At 49.9% G+C, this 23104-nt stretch overlaps 8 protein-coding genes across 8 annotated transcripts; 5 read left to right on the top strand and 3 right to left on the bottom strand.

Moving 5' to 3' along the window:
• Window positions 1–15: 15 nt before the first annotated feature.
• Window positions 16–2466, bottom strand: PENARI_c007G04925 (uncharacterized protein; the record flags this gene model as incomplete). Its single annotated transcript, XM_022630917.1, has 1 exon — window positions 16–2466. The coding sequence occupies one exon, from the start codon at window positions 2464–2466 to the stop codon at window positions 16–18; it is 2451 nt and encodes an 816-aa protein (XP_022489452.1).
• A 2240-nt stretch (window positions 2467–4706) lies between these two features.
• PENARI_c007G10285 (uncharacterized protein) lies at window positions 4707–5252 on the top strand (the record flags this gene model as incomplete). The annotated part of the gene is made up of 4 exons (XM_022631166.1): window positions 4707–4753; window positions 4809–4898; window positions 4986–5125; window positions 5197–5252. The coding sequence occupies 4 exons, from the start codon at window positions 4707–4709 to the stop codon at window positions 5250–5252; spliced, it is 333 nt and encodes a 110-aa protein (XP_022489107.1).
• A 624-nt stretch (window positions 5253–5876) lies between these two features.
• Window positions 5877–9158, top strand: PENARI_c007G05483 (uncharacterized protein; the record flags this gene model as incomplete). Its single annotated transcript, XM_022630943.1, has 4 exons — window positions 5877–6039; window positions 6085–6202; window positions 6257–6356; window positions 6405–9158. 4 exons carry the CDS (start codon window positions 5877–5879, stop codon window positions 9156–9158), a joined length of 3135 nt encoding a protein of 1044 aa, XP_022489423.1.
• A 1367-nt stretch (window positions 9159–10525) lies between these two features.
• On the top strand, window positions 10526–11872 carry PENARI_c007G08863 (fungal specific transcription factor domain-containing protein; the record flags this gene model as incomplete). The annotated part of the gene is made up of 3 exons (XM_022631086.1): window positions 10526–10709; window positions 10784–11592; window positions 11648–11872. 3 exons carry the CDS (start codon window positions 10526–10528, stop codon window positions 11870–11872), a joined length of 1218 nt encoding a protein of 405 aa, XP_022488969.1.
• An 851-nt stretch (window positions 11873–12723) lies between these two features.
• On the bottom strand, window positions 12724–14464 carry PENARI_c007G00668 (sugar porter family MFS transporter; the record flags this gene model as incomplete). Its single annotated transcript, XM_022630706.1, has 3 exons — window positions 12724–13774; window positions 13834–14142; window positions 14214–14464. 3 exons carry the CDS (start codon window positions 14462–14464, stop codon window positions 12724–12726), a joined length of 1611 nt encoding a protein of 536 aa, XP_022489303.1.
• A 1970-nt stretch (window positions 14465–16434) lies between these two features.
• PENARI_c007G03316 (sialidase family protein) lies at window positions 16435–17680 on the top strand (the record flags this gene model as incomplete). The annotated part of the gene is made up of 3 exons (XM_022630838.1): window positions 16435–16655; window positions 16721–17585; window positions 17630–17680. The coding sequence occupies 3 exons, from the start codon at window positions 16435–16437 to the stop codon at window positions 17678–17680; spliced, it is 1137 nt and encodes a 378-aa protein (XP_022489382.1).
• Window positions 17681–18200: 520 nt separating this feature from the next.
• Window positions 18201–19188, bottom strand: PENARI_c007G03270 (F1F0 ATP synthase subunit 5; the record flags this gene model as incomplete). The annotated part of the gene is made up of 4 exons (XM_022630835.1): window positions 18201–18314; window positions 18368–18457; window positions 18539–18850; window positions 19024–19188. The coding sequence occupies 4 exons, from the start codon at window positions 19186–19188 to the stop codon at window positions 18201–18203; spliced, it is 681 nt and encodes a 226-aa protein (XP_022489331.1).
• Window positions 19189–20134: 946 nt separating this feature from the next.
• On the top strand, window positions 20135–22198 carry PENARI_c007G02529 (uncharacterized protein; the record flags this gene model as incomplete). The annotated part of the gene is made up of 6 exons (XM_022630794.1): window positions 20135–20278; window positions 20325–20873; window positions 20929–21080; window positions 21131–21304; window positions 21355–21690; window positions 21736–22198. 6 exons carry the CDS (start codon window positions 20135–20137, stop codon window positions 22196–22198), a joined length of 1818 nt encoding a protein of 605 aa, XP_022489225.1.
• Window positions 22199–23104: the final 906 nt, after the last annotated feature.

Here is a 23104-nt window from a genome sequence, read left to right as displayed (position 1 = left end):
AGAGGGAATGAAGAATCACCCTTTCACATCGTCCGCACTGTCAGTGTTGAAATCACTAGCACTGCCACGACGAAGAGAAAGAATATTCTTATTAGCCAGTTCGTCCGCAGTAGCCTCAGCAGCGCGCCACCTGGTAACGGCTTGTTCGACATCTTCGAACATCTCTAGAGAATCTTGGATGATACCACCCTCATCGCTATCGCCGATTTGTGTGCTTTCGCGTGAGCCACGGTCACTTGTCATGGGGAAGGCGGGTCCAAATCCGCGCTGGGGAATGGGGTTGAACATTATGGCGTTGGCAAACATGCGGATCAACTCTTTCTCCAGCTGTGCGGAGTTGACGACTCCCTTTGGTGGCATGAAGTCCTCGCTCTTCTGCAGCATGAGGACGCCATTCTTGGACGGTGTACCACCGGGGGCGGGTGACTCTCCATCTCCAGCAGGAGTGCTGACGGGTTCTGCAGCCGTGGCGACTGCTTTGCTTCCCTGGTGAATGGCAGATTTGATAGACTTGAGATCTTGTGGACGGTAGATGAGGTCGTGGTAGCCAGGTGCGTCACGCTCTCCAATTGGCTTGCCGAAGATGGACGCAAGCTTGTGGGTAGCCACATCATTCATAATAGGAGCGGCAGTGCGGTGGAAATTGCGCGTTGCCATGACATACTGAGTTGTGTCAAACTTCGGGATGTCTGAAGGGTGGGGTTCTTGTTCTAATGCTTCACTTGGTCCGCGCTTGCGTTTGGAGCGAGCCTTGGGGGTTTCTTCGCCGGCAGTGGCAGTTGCGCCCTTCCGGCGGCTTGTTGTTCGCTCTGAAGGCACAGGAGATTCACCACGAGAAGCCAGGGACCGTCCACGACTCTGGGAAGAGACCGAACTTACGGCACGTGTCCTTCGAGTCGAAGCTGGTTTCTCGGATTTCTCGGTCTTGACATTAGCAGTAGACTTGCTGTCGGCACGGCCACGCCGAGGTTTCCTTTCTTCGGGGGATCGGGCTCGTTGACCTCGATTCATCCTCGGGGGAGGTGACATGTCCATCGCATCGATTGGCGATTGTGCCCTTTCACTGATCGGACTAACATCCTCTGGTAGTGGCCGTGGGGGTGAGGGTGGGGACTTTGGAATGCTCAAACGAGGCGTCCTTTTCCATGGCGTTGAGGAACCTTGTGTGTCGATTGACAGTCGTGGATGAGAAGCACGCGATTCAGAAAATGAAGGGAATGTGGAACTTGGAGTTTGAGAGACGCGAGGCCGGCCAATTGGGACAGGGGTTTGGACCGCGGAGGCAGCACCAGGTGTATTTGGGACAGGAGATTGGAATGGAACGGGAGCTTGCGACCCCAGTGCTGGTTGGTTGGTAGAGAGAGGTGGTACAGGTCGTTTGATATTGGCTTGGGCTGCTTGTGGAGTAGCAGCACCCGGAGAAATGGCGGGATAGGTGGAATGGGGAGAAGGGTCTAGCTGCCATTGCTGGAAGCTTGGCTGAGCCGGAGTGCGCTGAGGGGCCGGCGGGAGCGCAGGCCCAAGCTTACCGGGAAGGGGTGTAGGCGTAGGATGGGCGCGGGGTGCGATTTGCGAGGGATGAGCCGGTGTGACACGTGCTGCGGCGGGTGTGGTAGGTGGTTTCTGGGCAGAGGGAGCAAGCTGGGGCTGGACAGGCGGTTTTGCCAACGGTTGGATGTTGGCGGCCGGCGGTTGTGGTTGTCCAGCCCCTGGGGCTTCGGGCGCAGAAGTCTGTGCTTGCGGTTGAAGGTGCGTTTGGCCAACAGGAGCTGGTTGTGTCTTCGGAATTTCTTGACTCGGAGGAGGCGCGTTCACTTCGATACGCTGTGGCTGTGGTTCCTGCGGAGCTGGCTTGTCGTGTGCGTGTGGGACTGTCGCTGCTAGAGGTTTGTCTGTCCGATCTTGTACGGTTTGACGAGGTATTTCTTCCTTTACATCAACGTCCGTGGCCTCCGTGCGTGCTGCCTTTGCAGACTTGGATAGCGTCGCCTCTGTGGGCTGGTCATCCTCCTTCTGTAGCCGTTCGAGCTCCGCCCTGATCTCTGTATACTGCTTCTCATCGTCCCTGATTTCTCTGGTCACGAGATCTCTGTATTTAGCGTATAGGTGTGCCACTAATTCTGGAATAAGCATGGCATGTGTGACCCCATCGACTAATCCCTCTGGTCGCGGACTCGAGATCTTGCGCTTCTTCGGGTTGGGAGGGCTGGAGGTATCTGTCGATCGACCATTGACTGGGAGTACGGCGTCTTTATTGAATCCATCGCGCATCAAAGTCGCATACAGATCTTCCAGCGCCTCCGGTGTCAGGCGATCCGCATTGAACTCTACGTTCTCGCGCACTAACGGGTTGTTGCGCAGGAGTGTTGAGATAGACCCAAAGCTGGTCGGTTTGGAATCGGAGATCGCTAGCGACTGGAAGAAGAGCAGCGACTCAAATGAAGTGTATGCCGATAGAGGAGGCATCCCCCATTGCCCGTCCGGTCGGCCACTGGGGGAGAGAGCTTTGGGGATTGGGGCCACGGTGGCCGGCGAAATGGGTTACGGGGAGGTGTTTGGTGTTGAATGTCCGGTGTTCCTCGGTCGGAGCAGGTATCAAGATCAGGAGTAGCCTGGAAAGGAAAGGCGAACGCGACAGACTGGATCCCCTGTATGCGGAGCCTTTAATCCATCCGGGAGGGGGAAAAAAAAGGAGTAAAAATTCAAAAAATGGCACCCACAACAGGATACGGCAAGAAAACGCGTCTCAAATAGGAAAACAGGCCTAAAAAATGAAAACCACCGGTGAGTCTTTGATGAAATGGAATGCGAGAGATCTGGAAGGGGAGGTTGGCCAAGGTCTGGGAACGTTAGTCAGGTGACTCTTTCAAGGCTGGTTGCCGAGCAGACGTCAGAATGCCAGATCTACACTCTATAGATTCAGTTCTTTGAATATTGCGGTTGATATTGTGCAAACGAGGTGAGCTGTTTTCTACGAACCTCTGATAGGCCGTCGACAAATCACTTGGCCACGTCAAGCCACCAAACACGTTTACCTCTCCGCATTAGGGCATGTTCACCTCACATGCAGTTCAGTGATTTAAGTCACAAGAAATCCAGTCTTTCTCTATATACTTGCTTCTTTCTCTATATACTTGCTACTCACATTTATTTTCTTACATTCATTACAGTTCTAGCAAATCCTGAGAGTTCCTTTATGAAATCTAAACTGGCGGGCTAATACCCTATAGCCATTGGACACCATTCACCATTGCTTTCGGGTGGTTCACAAACTCAAACACGATACTTTACTCGAAATGGCTAACTCGACTTTAGCATTCTCGACAGGCACAGTGCTTGGGTCCTACGGGACACATACATCCGATCCTTCGGATATCCCGCAATACAATGCCAGAGACGTCGATCTCTCACAAACCTCCAATTGAGGCTTGCAATTGTAGATATGGCGTACAATCGCGAATCTCACAGGTCCATTTCATGAAACGTACTGATTCTCGTTCTGGGTGACCTCGTCAGCGCAGACAGCGAAATATTGCTGGTACTTAGGTCGGAATGATTCAATGCTAAGCCAGAAGCGCTGATATACTTCTCGCTTTTGGCCAGTAAGGGAACAAGATCTAACATGGTCAGAGCCGCGGTATAATCGAGTGGATCATTTGCACTTTCAGTCTTGCATCCTACTGTAACATAGTCATTCCATCTATCACTAGCAATCTGGTATTCAGTAAACGTGTTGTATTCCTGCTCGTGGCAGTGGATGTAGTAAAATTGATAGAGTACCCTGAGCTAAGATACGCATCTAGAAGAGTGATAGCTTGACCGCAGAGCCTCCCTTGAGAATGGGTCATATCAGTATGATCATTAGCCAATCAATAGGAGAAGAGTGCATTCAAAGAGGAACAAAGAAAAAAAAAAAAAAAAAAGGCAGCAGATACATGTAGATGGTCTTGGCAGTCGCCTTAGGCATACGTCATCCGCACAGAGTCACGTGCGTGGTCATCTAGTTACAATACCTGGAAACAGCTTGACAGCCAAGGCAATTTGGACTGCTCTCCTTGACTGGAAAGTAGAGCCCTTTGGGGACATTATTCATTTTAAGGATTTAAATAAATTCTAATAAAATGAATGGATCACATTCGTTACATTACATGTAAATGGCTCCCCCTTTTTCTCCAGTTCAAGAGGGGCTAACCCCTGAACCCCTTATACCTCATGGTATATCAGACCCCTGTGTAAGGCGAATACCGTAACACTTACATGTCTCCTTGCGGTGGATATGGGACTCGAATTACCGCGACTAGTAACATAGTCGGTGGGCTCAAGGATCATCTCTCCTTCGACTTCATCTCCTCCTTCTTCATCCTCCCCTCTTCTCTGCTTCAACTCCAAATTTACCTCGTCTCGCCATTTTCACGCTACTGGAGCCGTTCCGCCCCGTCTCTATACCTCCGGTATTTACCTCCCCACCCGATCGTGGCGCATACCTAGTTACTATAAAGACTGACCTTTTTTTTCCCAGCGCAAGTGTATACCCGTGCGCCCGACTCTCGGCTGGTCCTTGTTTCGACATATCGGCTTAATATCCTATTCAACGCGCCTCGTGCCCCCCTCAAGGTTGCACATCACCCCTCGGTCGATCATCTTACATCCTCGGGGGTCCAAATAGCGGCCCGTTCTGTGCGGAACATACAGGAACATCAAACATCATGTCTGAGATGGATCGAGAGTGGAAGCCCAAGGTCCGGCCACAGTCGTTCGTACCCCTCGACCCCTCGCTGGTTCTCAACATGGCACTAACGGTGACCTAGGACCATGGCACAAGCCTTTTCCTCCGCGCTGGACAGCGCTTTCATGCTTGACTCGGACGTCAACAACCTCTCCCAAACCATCGACCAGAAGTAAGTCGCGCGTGTTCGCTCCCTTGAGCTTCCGGTCGCGACTTCAGCGACATTGAATACCTGGCGCTAATCGCGCCCCACCCACAGGAAGCAGCAAATGATGATCCAAAGCCGCGAACTGGAAGAGCTGCAGGCGCGGATCCGCGAAGCGGAGAGGCGCCTTCAGTCGCAGCAGGCGGGCGCGACCGGTAACAGCTCCCGACACCGGGAGGAAGGTCAGACAGCCGGTGAGCGTTCGACCTGATCCTGTATAGCCCCATGGCCGGCAGGATGTTCTGCGGGATCTGACTGTGAACAGCGTCCCAGGAACCCAGCAAGCAGCCTGAGCAGCCTGAGCAGCGAGGAGACAATTGATCCGGTCTGATGCACCTACACAGGCCCCTTATAGATTTCAAGGCTGGGATAGCGTCAGGGATCCATGAGACAAGTATTGGACCCGCGCCGCGTCTGATAGACGCGGTTCCAGTCGGCGTGGTTTGGGATGATTTTGGTTGCTTTGATTTGCATTTGAGAACCCCTGTATCCTCTTTCGGAGGTTGCCTTAAGGCGTAATTGCGCGTAATTGCCATTATGTTGAATGTGATGTTATAGTATTATAACTATGATTATGTTGTACTAACTATAGAGCATACTAAATAGTATGCTATAGAGTATAGAGTGTAACTATCGGGATTCTCACATACACCCGCTGCAGACCCGAGCCCAGAATGCAATGGACCTCCCGCTCGACCAATCACAGGCCTATCAAAACCATCCACTTCGTCATTCCTGTTTTTTCGCCTGGTCAAAGTTCCCCAAAGCTCTTCCTTGTGGAGCTGTCACCACCCTCTGGGCAGCTCGTGGGCGGAGTAGTTTGCCCCTCCCCCATTCCCTGTTCTTCTCTTCCACTTCCTCTAGCTTTTCCACTTTTCTCCATTTTTCTGTAGTTTGTCTTTTGTTAGGTCGCTTTCTCTCAATTACCGTCGTTAACCATCCACCATGGTGTTGATCGATGGACATGAATTCCTCACCGAGGAAGAGAAGCGGCTCAAGGAAGACCGGGAAAGAACCAAGTACTGGAAGAAATGGGGTCCCTACGTGGCAGAGCGCCAGTGGGCGACAGTGAGAGAGGATTATTCCGAGGATGGTGATGCCTGGAGCTGTGAGTAAAGTCCGCAATTGAGATGAAAGGCCGCTGACCGGAAAGATTTCACCCACGACCATGCGCGCTCGCGGACTTTCCGCTGGGGCGAGGATGGAATCGCCGGTGTATCGGATACCCATGCGCTGCAGAATATCGCCTTTGCTTTCTGGAATGGAGAAGAGTAAGTCCAAGCTCGTGGTGGGTCCAGATCTGGAGAAACTAACTGGGGGATCAGCGACTTCTTGAAGGAACGCCTGTTTGGCCTGTCCAACCCTCAGGGAAACCACGGGGAGAGTGTCAAGGAAGCCCATTTTCATCTGGACAATACCCCGACTGTAGGTTCAAGTCGCACGGATTCCTGTGTCCCATGCTGACCTGGATAGCACTCGTATATGAAATTCCTCTACAAATACCCCCAGAGAAAGTTCCCATACCAAGACCTCATCGATGAGAATGCCAAACGCTCGCGCTTGGAGCCCGAGTACCAGATCTTAGATACGGGTATCTTTGAAGAGGACCGTTACTGGGATATCTTTATCGAGACAGCCAAGGAGGCTGACGACGAGGAAGAACTGATCTTCCGTGTCATTGCATACAACCGTGGCCCGGAGCCGGCTAAGCTCCATATTGTTCCTCATGTTTGGTTCCGGAACAACTGGTCCTGGGGTGATGAGAAGAACGAGAAGCCTTCTATTAAGCAAGATGGCGCTTTGCATGCCAAGTCTAAGCACAACAAGATTGGCGAGCGATACATCTCCTTTGCTCCGTCGCCTCCCGTCGGATCTAGCGATGACGATATTCAGCCTCAGATGTTGTTCACTGACAACGAGACGAACCACAAGAAGCTCTGGGGTACTGAGAACGAGACGCCGTATGTGAAGGACGCATTTCATCGTCACATTGTCGAGGAGGAGAAGGGTGCTATCAACCCGGCCAATGAGGGTACCAAGTTTGCCGCCTGGTATGCCTTCAACGAAGGTGAGGGAGTTCCTCCCGGTGAGTGTGCCGTCGTCCGTTTCAGGGTTTCCCGCAAGAAGGAAGAGTTTGTCGACGAAGAAGTTCTGGACGATGTGATCGAGCAACGTCGTGCGGAGGCCGATGACTTCTACTACCGTATCAACCCTCTTCCCATGAGCGAAGATCTCCGCAACATCCAGCGTCAAGCTTTCTCCGGAATGATGTGGTGTAAGCAGTACTACAACTTTGTCTGGGACCAATGGAGCAACGGTGATCCGACTGAAATCCCCCCTCCTCCGGGCCGAAAGGGCATTCGCAATGAGCAGTGGCGCCATCTATACATTGATGATATCTTGTCGATGCCGGACTCTTGGGAGTACCCGTTCTTCGCTGCATGGGATACTGCTTTCCACTGTATCCCATTGGCCATGATGGATCCCGACTTCGCGAAGAAGCAACTCGATCTTCTCACCCGTGAGTGGTACATGCACCCCAACGGCCAGCTGCCCGCCTACGAGTGGAACTTTGGAGATGTGAACCCGCCCGTGCATGCTTGGGCTGTGTTCCGTACGTTCAAGATCGAACGTAAGATGTACGGACGCCAGGATCTGGACTTCCTGGAACGTGTCTTCCAGAAGCTGCTGCTCAACTTCACCTGGTGGGTCAACCGCAAGGACTCTGGTGGTAAGAACGTCTTCGAGGGTGGCTTCTTGGGACTGGATAATATCGGTTTGTTCAACCGCTCTGAGCCATTGCCCACCGGTGGTGTTCTTGAGCAAGCAGACAGCACTGGCTGGATGGCCTTCTACTGTCTGTGCATGCTGAACATCTCCTTGGAATTAGCCAAGCACCGTCGCATTTACGAAGACATTGCTTCCAAGTTCTTCGAGCACTTCCTGCTCATCAGTGATGCCATGACTTTCCGCAATGGAGATGACACTGTTCAGTCGCTGTGGAATGAGGAAGACAACTTCTACTACGATGCTATCTCATACGGTGGCCCGTGGACCCAGCAGCTGCCTATCAGGTCTCTCGTCGGTCTGATTCCTCTATACGCTGTGCTCACTCTTGAGCCAGAGCTCATCAACAAGTTCCCATCGTTCAAGCGACGAGTGGAATGGTTCATTGAGAACAGGCCAGATGTAGCCGAACGCAACATCGCCAGTATGAAGCGCCGCGGTAAAGACGACCGACTCCTCCTGGCACTCGTCAGTAAAGAGCGCCTGGTCAAGATTCTAGAGCGCATGCTGGACGAGACTGAATTCCTCTCGAAGCACGGTATCCGCTCCATGTCCAAGTTCCACGAGAAGAACCCCTACTCCATGGACGTCAACGGTCAAACCTTCAAGGTCGGCTATGTCCCCGGAGACTCAGATAGCTCCCTATTCGGCGGTAACAGTAACTGGCGCGGACCGATCTGGCTCTGCGTCAACTTCTTGTTGGTCGAATCCCTCCTCCGCTTCCATATGTTCTATGGTGATTCCCTGCAAGTCGAATGTCCCAAGGGCTCAGGCGACTACATGCACCTGGGTCACGTAGCCGAAGAGCTGCAGCACCGTATGCAGCATCTCTTCGCTCGCAACGATGAAGGCCGCCGTGCCGTCAACGCCGGCTCAGACCTACTCGACTTCGACGAGCACTGGAAGGATCACCTCTGGTTCCACGAGTTCTTCGACGGCGACACCGGCCGCGGTCTCGGTACATCGCACCAGTGTGGCTGGACCGGATTGATTGCCAAGATCATCCACGATACTGGTGTCAACTGCCGTCTCCCCCAAACACCCCGCTCTCCCTTCGCCGCAGCATCCCACTACTTCGATGACATTTTCTCCCGCTCCGCCAGACCCCGCGGCTCAGGCCGTCCATCCGTCCGCCGCTCATCGACAACCCGTTCCATAGGCAACCGTAGCGACTTCTACTCAGGCGATGCAACCCCCGCCGCCTCAACTGTGCTCGACGACGACGATCCCAGCGCCAGTCGTGGAGTCAGCCGTGGGGTTAGCCGTGCAAGCAGCCGCCGTGGGAGTACTGCCGACCCGCGCGACGAAGAACATGTTAACCAATACGTAGAGAGCCAGTTGCAGCGTGTGCGCAGCTCTGCTTCGATTGCCACATACGAGGATGAGTTCGAGACCAAGGCTGATAAGGAGATTGGGAATGGTCAGAATGGTCACAAATAATCGAGATATGTGTGCCTTGCTCGCTGCCCCTTGCTTATTTTCCTATTTCTTATATTCATTTCTTTTGTTTACTTTTGTTGACTGGTCATGTTCCCATTTGGTTGCGTCTGGACACGATTTAATGATTTCGTTATGAATTTTCGCTATACATTTACAACTAGAATATGATGACCTGTGGTATTAACGCCGAAATTGACCGTTTTTGAGGCCAGAAACGGCTGCCTTTCACCCGTAAATTTGGACGTCCAGCCGCCCCTTAGCCGCCCACTGCCCTGTAACACCTCTATTCTGCACCAGCCTAGCACTTTTAATCATCCTCCGGTCCAGATGATGACGCTCGACTTGCACACTTGTTCCCCTCGTTTCCACTAGCGACTAAAACGACGCCGAAAATGGCTCCCTTTTAGCTAAATTCAAGTCCCCTCCCTTTTCGCCCGGTCTATTTGAGCGCCTATAAGATGCTTCGCCTTCCCTTCCCTACTATGTCCTTGCACCTCCTATTCTCTTATCCTTATTATCCACGCCTCGAGACGACCTCGACTTTGTCGTTTCCCACAATATAAATTTCCTACCCTAGTCTTTATCCTGTTCTCCTCTATAGCACCTACGCCTATATATCCGGCTTAAACCGATAAGCATAAATACTAGAACATTTTTAATAGTCTCTAAGTTGTCGTGAGGCCCCTATTCTAAGGATGAAGGCTTTGTTATGCAAATTGTTGTGTTCTTGTGATATCGGGCTGGTGCTAATCAAGGGCAAAGCTAGATCATTGATATTAACTCCTATCTGCCTTGTACATTACTTTTGCGCTAGAACTGTAGTCTACCCACAGTGACTACGTGGTGCTTTGGTCACATGTTCCCCCTCTCCTCTTGGGGCGTCCGCTAATTCTTCGTAACCGAACTTTTATTTCAGTCGTGCCTGCTTGCGATGAAGATGAAGCGGGGAAACGATAGCACCAGATCCATGCACAGCTCCACATCATAGATCCAGAGTCGATCCTCATTCTACACCTACATGTTGATAATGGCCGGGCAGTGAGAGGATGAGGGAGGCGACAGCGTGTCAGCAATGTCGTCGGACCAAACGCCGATGCATTCGCGTCGAGAGTCAAGATCCTTGTGGACAATGTGCGAAACGACAGAGCGAATGTTCGTTCGTGGTACCCTCCCCTCGCCCGGGGCCAGGTGCCGAACCGGTACCTTTGTCGAAGATTGACCTCCCGGAGGAAGTCATCCGAGAGCTGGTGGGCCACTACCTGAGTAAAATCCATGACAGACCACATAGTTTGTTTCATCCACCGACTCTGAAAGAGAACATCCGCAATGGACACGTTAACCAATCTCTCCTGTTCGCTATATGTGCCATGGGTTCCCGATTTTCCCATGATCCACAGATCCGCCTTCTCGAACCTCAGCTAATATCCGAGTCCAAACGGTTCCTGAAGGCGGATTTAGAAAATATCTGTCTAGAAAACATACAAACCTGTGTGTTAGTGGCGAACCTATGTGCGGCGCACTCCGTCACGTCAACCGAAGCCCTCTTTTTTGGTGAGCATGCGTACCCTGATCCCATATTTTCCTACCACCTTTGAAAGCCACCCTTCGCCGCTAATGACCACCAGGAATCGCAAACCGTATGGCCCAGATTCTGTGCCTGACGAGGTTCGATAGCACAGACGACCTGGTAATGCGAGAGATCAAGAGGAGAATCTGGTGGACTCTCTTCATGGCGGACCGCTGGTGCTCCTCTGGCCTCGGTCTCTCTCGCCAAATGAAGGATTTTGAAAGAGAAACTGAACTGCCCATGGACGAGCAGCTGTTTCATTCTCTTACCCGTGACCAGCAGATCGTTTCAACACCGTGGAAGCCAGGCTTGTGGGCTCACATGATCACTGTAGTCGAATTATTCGGTCCAATTCAAGATCTCAATCGGAAGTTGGTGCAAGGGGGTTACAACGAAGATGAAATTGAACAGCAAGTACACCATCTCTCGAAGCAGCTCGACCTGTGGCTCAAGAGACTACCAGAGGACACCACGCTTAATGAGGCCAACTTTCTCCACCATTTGCGGAGAGGCACAGGGGGTCCCTTTGTCGCATTGCATCTCGGATTTCACCACTACTCGACTTTATTATTTTTTCAATATCTGGATACCCGGCGTCCCGGAACAGCTACGACCAATGCCTATTCAAATCGCTGTAAGCGCCACGCATCTTCCGTGAGCTTCTTACTCAAACGCGCCCGGCAACAAGAAGGTTCCGAGGCGGTTTGGCCGACCGTCGGTCATTGCTTGATTGTCTCGTCCTCTGTATTGTTGCACACCCTTCTCTTTGGGGATGAGCAGGAGCTCTCAGAAGCACGGAGTAGTTTGAATGCAAATTTTGAAGCTCTCATTGAACTGACGCGATATTGGCCGTGTCTGAAATCGATGGTATGAACACAAGCCGAACAGCCGCGAAATGTGCAACTTGTCTGACTTGCCGTAGGTCAACCGACTTGATAAATTCCAAAATATGTGCCTTATTGCGGTACATCTGCCCACCTATCGAGTTGATAAGTGGATGGTGCGATTTTTGATTGAGCATTCCCTGCCTCTCGAGGGCCAAGACTCCAATCTCCTGGCTTCCGTGGAACTTGAAACACTGTCAACTCAAATTCAGAGATCCGCGGAGCAGGGTCGCTTTACAAACTTTCCACTCGTTGGGCTTTAGCTAACATTCATCTATACGGGATTTTTCGGACTGGCTAATGTATACTGCTCGACTCTCTGTCAAATACATCGCAGATGACCCACAAAGTCTGGGCGCTTATAATAGTCCCTCGACTCGACGTTGTGAAATAATAATATGGAATGGTTCTTATTTCCTTGGAACAGGCGGACTGCGAACTCGTATATATTTCTTAACTATATCATATCCCACGGTCTCTCCTGGTGGTAGGCGCCACAGTTCGTCGATCACAGGTTTGGAACGAAAATGGTGCTTAATTTTTTAAACTAGCCATATTTTGAAGAGAGAAATGTTTCAAAAGACCAATCATTGCAGGTTAGAGGTAATGAACAGATAGTGATGGCATGAGTCTCAAATAGATTTCTATATATATTTTGAATTCCGCATGAACCACACATGGGTCACGGTGTCGGTAAAATGGTCGAAGAAGCATTTTCACTGGTATTCCAGTTATGGATAACGCTTTATTAAACTCAACCTTTCGAATTACTATGTACAGTATACAAGCCTTAGAACCCTCGCTTTGCTCGGGCAGCTTGAAGGGGGTTCTAGAGAATACGCTTAGTGAAGAGTTTCTAGGCGCAAGTGTAAATCATAAGGGGTTTTCCGTATATATTAGATTGCCAGATCCATCAACGTTCTAAATTGAGGGCTAGTCGCCGTAAGAGCCACAGATCATGTTCAATGTGAGGATAAGATGAGTGGGCAAAGCTTCAGAGAAATAAGTTATATAATTTATATATTTTATTCTCTCCTCCGCTCAACAATTTCTGTAGACAGCTGTAGGCCACCCTTTGCCACTCCCCGTCGCCCTTCAGTTTGCCGTATCGAACTCACGCCTGTCCAACTTTCGCATCCTGATCCTCGAACTGCAGAGTATTAAGAACGGTGTTGGTATCTCGGCGGATCAGGCTGCGCTTCACTGGATTCGGGGCGGAGAAAACTTCCTCTAGCTCTTCCAATGTCCGCTTCTTGGTCTCAGGCCAGAAGAAGTAGATAATCACTAATTCAAAAAGGTCCCAGAACACAAAGACCAAGTAGAAATAATAGTGAATGTTACCCAGTCCGGGTCCGGCACTGTACTGGATGACCGCGCTACTGATAGCAGTCACAAGATAGGCAACGGAAGTACCTTTCGCACGAGTATTGGTGGCCAGACACTCGACGATATACATGCTCTGCAGTGGTGTCCAGCCAAAAGAGAAGATAATGCCGAAAATGTAAATAAAGGCGATTGTGGCGTTGGCTGCCGACCGATTATCTGGGTTTTCCACAGCCACTTTTGAACAACCAGTAATAATAGCAAAGCAACAGGAGCTAAAGAAGATTGAATAGATCAATAATGGTCGGCGGCCAATAGTATCAGTGAATCGAGCACCAGTAATAGAGGCAAGAAAACAGAGCACAGGGAAAATGCCATTTAGCATCAACTGGGTATTTTGTGAGGTAATTCCTGCATTTTGCAGCATTACCGGTAAATAGTAACTGGTCACGCTGTTCCCAGAGACCTGACCAAAGCACCCCATTCCTAGTGCACATATAAGACGATTTCGTGCTGAGCGGGTGTTATATAACTCGCGGTAATCCCACCACCGCTTATCAGATGCCTCAACACGGATTTGCTGCTGCATCTCTTTAACCTGAAGGACAACAATGGGGTGATTACGATCACCCTCTCCATGATACTTGGCAAGGACATTGATTGCATCCTCCAAGCGGTCCTGGGCCATCAGCCAGCGAGGAGACTCGGGGAGAAACCAGGCCGCAGCCCCCACGATAACGGATGATAACAGTTGGCACCATATTGGAATGCGAAATCCCACAGAGGTCGTGATGTGTGAGCATCCATAAACGACCCAGCTAGCAATAATTGATCCGATCCACCTGGGAATTGCCCGAGTGAGCACGAGCAAGTATGAATAATGTCAGGTACGTGTACTTACCACATACAATTATACAGACCAGTTAAGGTTCCGCGCCAACGGGGGTGTGCCATTTCACTGACATAGCAGGGGGAGCTGACATTGCAAAAAGTAACTCCAAATCCCAGGATAAATCGACCCCCCAGGAACATGCCATGGTTGATCGCGGGCGCTTGAATACATGTTCCGATAATGATTAAAACAGCGCCAGTGAAGATCCCCATACGGCGGCCCAGATAGTCGTTCACGGGACCAGACAGGACGACTGCTGGAATAGAGCCCAGGCTGTATATGGCGAATACCAGACCGGTGCTGGAGCCAGCGGATTCCCTATAAATCATCAGTTACCAAGCGCGTCTTCTCCACGACTCTAGGTCGACAGCCGACTGACAAGCACTCACATCCTAAAGAATTTTTGATAGGTCGACATCGCATTTAGCCCGCCCATGAGCGAACCATCATACCCATTCAAGCAACCACAAAGATATCCAACAAATAAAACACAGTACAAGCGAATCAACGGCCAAGTCCATGGGCTTGTTTTGGCATGCAGTGCCTCGTCGGCGATGTGCACGGCGTCACCTAGCGTGATCGCCTCGATGCCCTCATTATGAGCAGATTGGGCCTTCTCACTAGTTCCGTGATCAGCCATGGCTTGTTGTCGGTATGTGACGTGAAGGTATATGAGCAACGATCTGGATCAATGTAGCTGGGGACGGGAGAGCCACTGCTTTATAAAGATTTAGGACCTCGATATTCACTGCTCTTTTCCCGGGGTACGGCCTATGCATATTTGCTTCGCGAGCCGGTGGGAACTGTGGTGGTTAGACGACGGCGGAATTGAAGCCAATCAATTGGCATTCAATTCCGCAGTGGGCGGCAATCATGATGGCGAGCTTTGACCAGGCCAATGTAAGTAGGCCTGTAATTAAAAGCGAGAGTGGTAAATAAACCAGAGCAGCGATACAACATATTCCTGTTTTCTATGACTGCCCGGAATTGGCTGGTGATGATTGGCTGCAATTCCGGAATCGACCATGCTTAAGGTTTCCCCACAACACACAATCCTCAACGATCCTCAATGAAGCAACCCCTTCCTACATCAGATTAGGATTCGCGTTGAAGCCTAATTTCATGATACTCATTTTTAGACATAAAATAGTCTCACATATACGATATTTCCTCTGCTCCGCTATACGATAATTTCTTTTTTCTAATATTGCCGAGCGGAGCCACACTGTAGCGTTCACTCGCAGGTCGGTTTATTTTGCGGCCGCTTATCCTGCACCAATATTCTGATGTAACAAGTGCAAGGATGCTGGGTTATCCATCCCATCAGATCCCATCATCCTTTAACGCCTCTAGATTATCGGAGAAATATGATTCCAGCGTATAGAGGTAGTCTAATAAGAGTTTGGGCTCAGGGAACCGGGGATGCCCCACTCCGTAGAATAATAAAGCGGAGGAAATGTGGGGGAGTACTTATATAAAAGTCATATTACTAGCAAAAATGGGAAGGTCGAGCCTTCTAAAGACCAGTATAAGAGAGATTTTATTTAAAGTAGATCGCGTCGCGTTGGCCACGAACAGGAGCTTCTCGCTCCGACCCGGGCCGAGTAGGCGGATAAGTCTAAACGAGCAATATAGTTTAATTATCGTGTACCTTTTTTGGTTATTTTTAAATACGAGAAGGATTTTAGAGAGCTGAAGCAGGCAGTCTTTCCTCTAAGCAGTCATTGTAGCTTCTCGAAATACGACCAATTCATCGAGATACGGATGAGATGTGAGTTGTCCCGGAAGCAGTCCCGGAGTAATGCCGGAGCTGAAATAATCAATTATTGAAGTTTTCGACCCTAATAATTATTGCCCTCTATTTAGATTCCCCATGGGGTTCATTCCCGCTACACTGCCTCTGGGTGGAGGGCGTCAACAAATGACAGTGCTTCAAGGCCGGTGAGATGGCGGGGTTTCAAGGGTACTTACTACGCGTGGCGGAGTCCGTGGCGGGATAAGCGTCTCCTGACTGGTGGTAAAGCCGATGTTTCATTTTCATTCCTGCCCTTAGTCCGGGGGAAGACGAGAGAGTTACATGTTAGAGCTTACTAATAATTATTTAACTACAGTACTGCACAACCTTATTCTAGTAACTATGTGGGGTTCCTCGTATACCTTGAAACTGTATCTTAGTTGATACGGAGTATCTTCCCAACCTTAAGACTAACAACACTTCAACCTCTCCAACTGGACCACCTCGCGACCCCTCACCTCACGACCGCGGTTTTCCACCTCGAGGACTGCGGAGAATTGATCGGAGCCAGTAGATTTAGGATGAAGTAGCCCACAGTATCTAGTCCAATGCAGTGGTGAGCCACTTTATGTATTCAAATACAGATACCAGCAAGGTCAAGAATGTCTGGGAGGTGTCGAGCCGATCCCGGGGACTTTAAAGGACTGGGACTGTCTTGCTTGTATACAGGCTTAGCTCGAGAAAAGTTATATAAAGACTACCATTACCCATACGATCAAAGGATCAAAACTCTACAGACATCCTCTCAACATCATCAAGTACCTGGTTCTGGCCTTCAATTTTACATATCTCTTTGCCTCACGATTTGTCTCATCATGTTCGGCCCCAACGTCTTTGCTGCTTGCTTGGCATTGGCCTCGTCCATCTCTTTTGGCCATACTGCACCTGCAGTAGGAGCAGCTGTTGAAGCGCGTGCTGTTGCAGACCACGTAGTCACCAAACAGACAATCTTCTATCCGCCAACGAGCTACAAAACTCCAAGAACCCTCTATGGTCGTACAGCTCAATTAGCAGATGGAACTCTCCTAGCAACATGGTAATAAATATCAATAATTCTCTGCCGGTACCACTGTGAGAGCTTGGCTAACAGGTCTTATTAAGGGAAAACTACTCCCCTGAACCACCAATGGTCTATTTCCCCATTTACAAAAGCTCCGATAAGGGCCAGACCTGGACTTCTTTTTCCACTGTCACGGATCAAGTAAATGGTTGGGGATTGCGCTGGGAGCCGTTCCTCTATGTCCTTCCACAGGCAATTGGCAGTCTTCCCAAAGGAACAATTCTCTGTGCCGGCCTTTCTGTTCCTGATGATCTCAGCCACACCAAGATCGATCTCTACGCATCTAAGGATAATGGGGCAACCTGGTCATTCGTCTCCAGCATCGCAGAAGGCGGAGTGGCCATTTCCACCAACGGCTACACCCCAGTCTGGGAGCCATTCCTTATGGTCTATAAAAACCAACTCGTCGCATACTACTCCGACCAGCGCGACCCTGCACACGGTCAAAAGCTCGTCCATCAAGTATCCTCCGACGCTGTGAATTGGGGAGCCGTAATCAACGACGTCGCATACCCCACCTATAGTCAACGCCCCGGTATGACGACCATCGCACCTCTCCCGAATGGTCAATGGATTATGACCTATGAATATGGTGGTGGCCCAAACCCTAAGAATGCCGGCTACCCTGTCTACTACCGCATCAGCTCTAGTCCCCTCACATTCAACTCGGCACCAGGACAAATCCTCAATGCTGGCGGAACCGTCCCGACTTCCTCCCCTTACGTCGTCTGGAGTCCTTCAGGCGGTGTAAATGGAACTATCGCCGTGAGCGCAAACAGTAGCCCTGAGATCTTTGTGAACACAAAACTAGGCGATCCAAATTCTTGGGTCATGTACAACACGCCTCAATGGGGTTCTTATTCGAGAGAGCTGAGAGTCATGGATAATCCGGATTACTTGCTTATTGTGAGTGCTGGATATTTGGGTACTAATAATTATGTCACGGATAGCGTTATGAAGTTGCCGAACTTGTAGGCGTTTATGTGGAAGCGTGCGTGTGAACTATCGCGAAGAGTGTTGACAATGAGCAAGGGGATGACTGGTCTTAACCAAGACTATTATTAACTAGTTAACGTTAACGTACTTCACGGTTAATCTGGTCACCCGCCCAAAATCGCGTCTCTACCACAACACCTTCCTCTTCACCTAGTAGCCATGCCACCAAAACGCTCTGAATCCTGGCAGAAATTAGCCAACCAGGAGGGCAAGATCCTATTAGCCCTCCAGGGCGTTCATAAGGGACAAATCAAATCTCTACGTGCCGCAGCGAAGCTATACGATATACCATTCTCAACGTTACAGCTACTGTATCAAATGAGCACAATCTAGTTTCCACTCCCACACTACGCAGGATATCAATAGTGGATGAATTTGTGCAATTGACAGGTAATGAGAACAAATAAAATGAAGGATTCAAGGGAATCTAAGAGTCCCCTTTACCCCTTCCACGAACGCTACCGGTCATCCGGGGACGATATGCTAATAGTCTAACCATACCCCCAAACACAGGCTAATTTACATTTACAAAGCATCGGTGAGAGCCTTGTTCATCTTAGCGATCTTGGAGGAGACGCTAAGGTCGATGCTGCGGCCGCCGATCTCAACGACGAGACCACCGAGGAGGTCGGGGTTAACCTAGGAGGAGTTAGTGGTATTCGATGGAAATTTTGTTTTCGGTGGTAACGCACTTTGGAAACAACCTTGAGCTTCTTGCCTTGGCTGAACTCAGACTTGGCGACGGCCTTCTCGAGACGGTTGATGGTCTTGGTGTCGAGCTCCTGTAGGTAAACAATTAAATTGTCATTCTTTTATATTATTTTTGTGGGGAACTCGAGTCCGAGTTTGTGAAGTTATCGCACCTGGGCGCTGGTGATGTTGAGCTCGATCTCACCGCGGTGAGCGCTCATGAGAGCAGCGAACTTCTCGCAGACACCCCCGAGGGCACCGAGACGGTTGTTCTCGGCAAGGGTCTCGAGGAAGTTCTTGAGGATGTCACCCTTGTCACCGGAGACCTTGGCGAGCTCCTGGACGATGGCGGCCTTGTCGGCATTGCTCAGGCTAGGGGCATCGAGGATGGCGCCGAGCTTCTTGTCGGCCTTGAGGGTCTCGCCGAGGCTGGCGATGGCACGAGCGGTCTGCTCGAGGGCAGCGGACTTGGAGGAAGCGGTGTACTAAGCAGAAGGAGGTTAGAGGGATATCCCGTTTGAGAATAGCGCTTTGATGAAGATTGAAGATTGATTCAACACAGAAGGGGTGAAACTCTGGGAGGGGCTTCGGGGGAAGACGGATATCGGGACAGAAGGCACGGTCGCGAGGAAAGCTGAAGGGCAATGGAGTTGCATACCAGAGCAGTGGCGTAGGTGCCATCAACGCCGAACAGGGCGACGGGAGGGCGGACTTCCTGGGCCGGGGTGGCATAGGACCGCAGGCAGTTGACGGCGGCTGTGCGAGGAGCGGAGAACTGCTGGGTGGCACGCAGGCCAGCGCGGGCGAAGCGAGCGGACATCATTGTGCAATTGGCAGGGAGAAGAGCCTCAGGGAGGGGGGAGAGAAGGTGGTGGATGGTGATACCGACGTTCGGAGTGCTTCTTCGTCAAGGATGCAGGTTGAGACGAGGTCCGACTTCTTCCCGGATCACGTGGCTCCACGCCCGAGCTGACTCAGGGCTGAGCTAATATGTAAGGTCACGTGGTATCACTCCGAGCTTGTTGGGTTTGGCTTCCGCTCGCAACTGAGAGCCGCCCTGATTCAGGGCCACCTGGAGAGATTCTAACGCGGCTGATACATATAATTTCCCTTTTCATTTCTGTGCAATCGCACGGACCAAGTCAAACAAAAAATTTATCCTCGTACAAAAATGCCATCCCCAACCGAAGGATCCCCCGGACAGCAGTCTTCTCCAATGTGCTTGCAATGATAGATGAAATGGCTGATGGTCTAGACGCATGGTAAATGGCGGTTATTAAACATGAGGCGTACTCCATTCGGACCAGACTTACTGTATGGACCAGGTGAGGTGAAAATAGTCGTGCCGTGGCCGCTAGCAGGGTATAAAATCCATGATCCCCGATCAGTCAATCAAAATCCGGTTTTTTCTACATTAATATCCCTGCTAGTCTCAATGTCAACCGCCCAAACAAAAGAAACAGAAGTCGAGTCCGCGTCATGATGTCTTAGATTCGTGAGGAGAATGCTTCTCTCGCATTTAGCGGCTGTCAGGGGTGGGCCATATCCTCGCACATTGGCCAAGGACAGCACTAGAGTCTGATCGGCCCTCTTCGCTGTTTGCTTTAATCGAGCCTAATGCACAGTTTAATGCAATAGACGCCAGGTAAACTCGTGCGGCGCTTGGTTGGCGGGACGGGCCGGAGACACAATTCCGGCCCTTATATAGTAAATGATAAGTTGGACCGTCTTCCATGAAAACACATATCTGGTCCTTTCTTTCGGTCAAGATGCCCCCCAGAAATTCGAAAGACTCTAGAATGCTTTTTACACAGGCACCCGATTCGACTTCACATCAGACTGGGGGTGCTCCTTCAACTCGAGCGAAGAAAGCAACAACAGCCTGCCAAGCCTGCCAAAAACGAAAATCAAAAGTCTGCGCCCCGTTATAAACACTGAAGCTTCTGCTGACACACACAGTGTGTCGGAGGCGAGCCTTGTGAGCCCTGTCAAAAAGCAAACACAGAGTGTGTGATCAACGCCGACAATGATGGCCGTCGACGAATCATCCTCAAGCGCAAAATCGAATCCCTAGAGCAGGACCGCAACCTATTTGAACTACTAGTGGAAGGTATTCGAAATGACGAAGAGCGACAGGTTCCCTGGATTCTCAACATGATTCGGAGTAATGTATCCTTGGACGAGATCCGGTTATATCTGACTGAGAGCCAGGGTACAAGCCATTCGCACAATGTTCAGATGAAGAGTCCAACTTCCTCTTCGAAAAGGTTTATGGATGTGAGACGGATCTCAGACATCCCTCTCTATGAGGTACCTGCGCAGCCATGGACGTCTGTTACAATCGATGGTTCCTTTGTCTCGCACCTGGTCTCCCACTATTTCACCTGGCAGCACAGTACGTTGAATTGGATTGATCGGGATCTGTTTCTAGCGGATATGAGAGTCGGCAAGTTGGATTCTCGGTTCTGTTCGCCTTTGCTGGTCAACATTATGCTCGCTTGTGCATGTGTATGTAAACCTCGTTTCTTCCCCTCCAATACTGATTAACAACTCTTTCCTTAAGTTCTATTCCGACTACCCTGAAGTATTCGCCAAACCCGATGACCCCAGCACCCGAGGAGAACACTTTCTCGAAGAGGCAATGCAGCACCTAGCAATGGAAGAAGATCGCCTGCGCCTTACCACTCTTCAGGCATGGGGAGATATCTATACTATGTAAGCTAAGAATTATCTTTTGGAAACTGCGCTCTAACAGAATTTCCCAGTGCCTGTATCATGGGCAAAGATAGAGTTGCCTCGCAATACCTGGTAAGAATAGCAGACTGCATCAGTCAGGCCATGAACAACCGACAGCGAATGATATCAGAGGCCAATGAACAGGCCCCAGAAATGGCAAGATCTATTGATATTGCGATCTTCGGCTTGTTCAGTCAGTATTCGTTAGTGAGCTTACAAGAGTTATACCCCTAACTGTACTAACTTTCTACAGAGTTGCTATCCTAAGCCTTCAAAAGGGTGCTACCGTCACCAGACCTACAACACTCGAATACTTCCCTGAAATCCACGACCCCGATGACATTTGGACACCGTATCCTCCTCAAGGCGAACCTATAGCAGCTCATACGAACTGTCTGAAGAATGGTCTATTCGATCAGGGGCTGATTACGTGGGAGATATGCGACTATCTGTTTGGTGATGAGAACAATACAAGAGTTGATCCCGAAATAATCAATACTTTTCACCAGCGCTTTGAAATCTGGGCTGAGAAACTCCCACAATGCATCAAGCTGGGATATGCGTCCACACCGGGTGTCATGGAAATGCAGTGAGTACAGTACCGCCCTTCATAAATAAAGCTAATCGTATAAAGCATGCGCTATCACAACGCGATCCTGGTCATGTTCGGCTTCGTTACACCAAACACAAAAGAAGGTGAGTCGACCATGAAAGACCGTATCAAGAGTCTGCGAACATCTTCGGCTCGCCATATCGGCACGATTCTCAGTCAATTCCGCTCACTATGGCCGGTGAAATGTATGCCAATGACAGCAATGCGGTACGCAACGATTGCATTACTCACACTTTTCGAGGACCTGGACGATGTCCAAAACCAAAGAGCTTTTACAGATATTGTAATCATTCTTCGGGCACTTGCTAGCCGATGGCAGTTTGCGAAAGGACTGCTTCGGCTTGTACAACTAACGACTTTGAAACAGGATACATCGCTTCCTGGTGGTACGGTGGCTATGCTGAGAGATCTACCATCGAGTTCTGGGAAGCACAGACGCGATAGTGATTCTGCGGCTGGCTTACCCCCGGCTTGGCCGTTATGACTTTGGTAGTGGTTTTATCTGTTGACGAGGCTACGTGGTTTTGGTTTCTTCAATGATAGATTGGCTTCACTGTCTCTGATAGTATATCAAAAGATGAGGTTGGGTACAATCAAGAAGCGAGAATTGTGAAAACGACAGGGTGAAGTTGGTATAGAAGGAAATGTGTTACATACTGTTCTAACACTGTTTTATTGCAAGGTTTGCAATCTGTTGATGTCCGTAGAGTATTTGGACTTAGCAATAAATGGATATAAATTCCGTGAACGAGACTACCAACTAATAATTATAATCCCCATTTCCGATTATTCTTGCTAACTAAGTGTTTGGGTTGTATACTTTACACCACAGAGACATAGAAAGAACACCAACAACCAATACAATTACCGAAACCCACTAACTTGGCATCGGGTAGATTAGCCTGGGGATATACCTGCCTAAGATAAAGAAGAAATTTCATATGCATGGTGGCATCATCCATCACCTCTAGACCAGAAAAATATTCAGCCCGTACAGCCACAGACAAGGATTTGGATCCCTTCCACGGACTTCGCTAAAAGTGGTGGAAGTTCTATCGTGGCTAGAAGCTGCAGCCAAGATCCAGAAATATTAACAGACTAATTCGATTACTGCTTGCATGTCTTGGTTTAGACGCACCCTAGACACCCCAGGTGTACATCGATGACTAGAATCGACTACTACGCCATGTTCAAACTTTCTTCTTGTTTAGAATATGCAACAATGAATCGATCAGAAAACCATTCATGAATTCGAAATCAGCGTTAGGACAAGCCCGAAACGCCAAACAAGCCAAGCTGAAATATCGTAATGTATGCACCGCACCGAAACGCCGAGATCCCCAATTTCCCAGTATCACTTACACTGCGGAGATCAGATGCAAACAGAATT

The sequence above is a fragment of the Penicillium arizonense genome, assembly GCF_001773325.1.
Source record: "Penicillium arizonense strain CBS 141311 chromosome Unknown PENARI_contig007, whole genome shotgun sequence".
Taxonomy (NCBI): domain Eukaryota; kingdom Fungi; phylum Ascomycota; class Eurotiomycetes; order Eurotiales; family Aspergillaceae; genus Penicillium; species Penicillium arizonense.
Note: the sequence above shows the minus strand (reverse complement) of the source record. Positions and strands in the feature narration are given on the sequence as shown.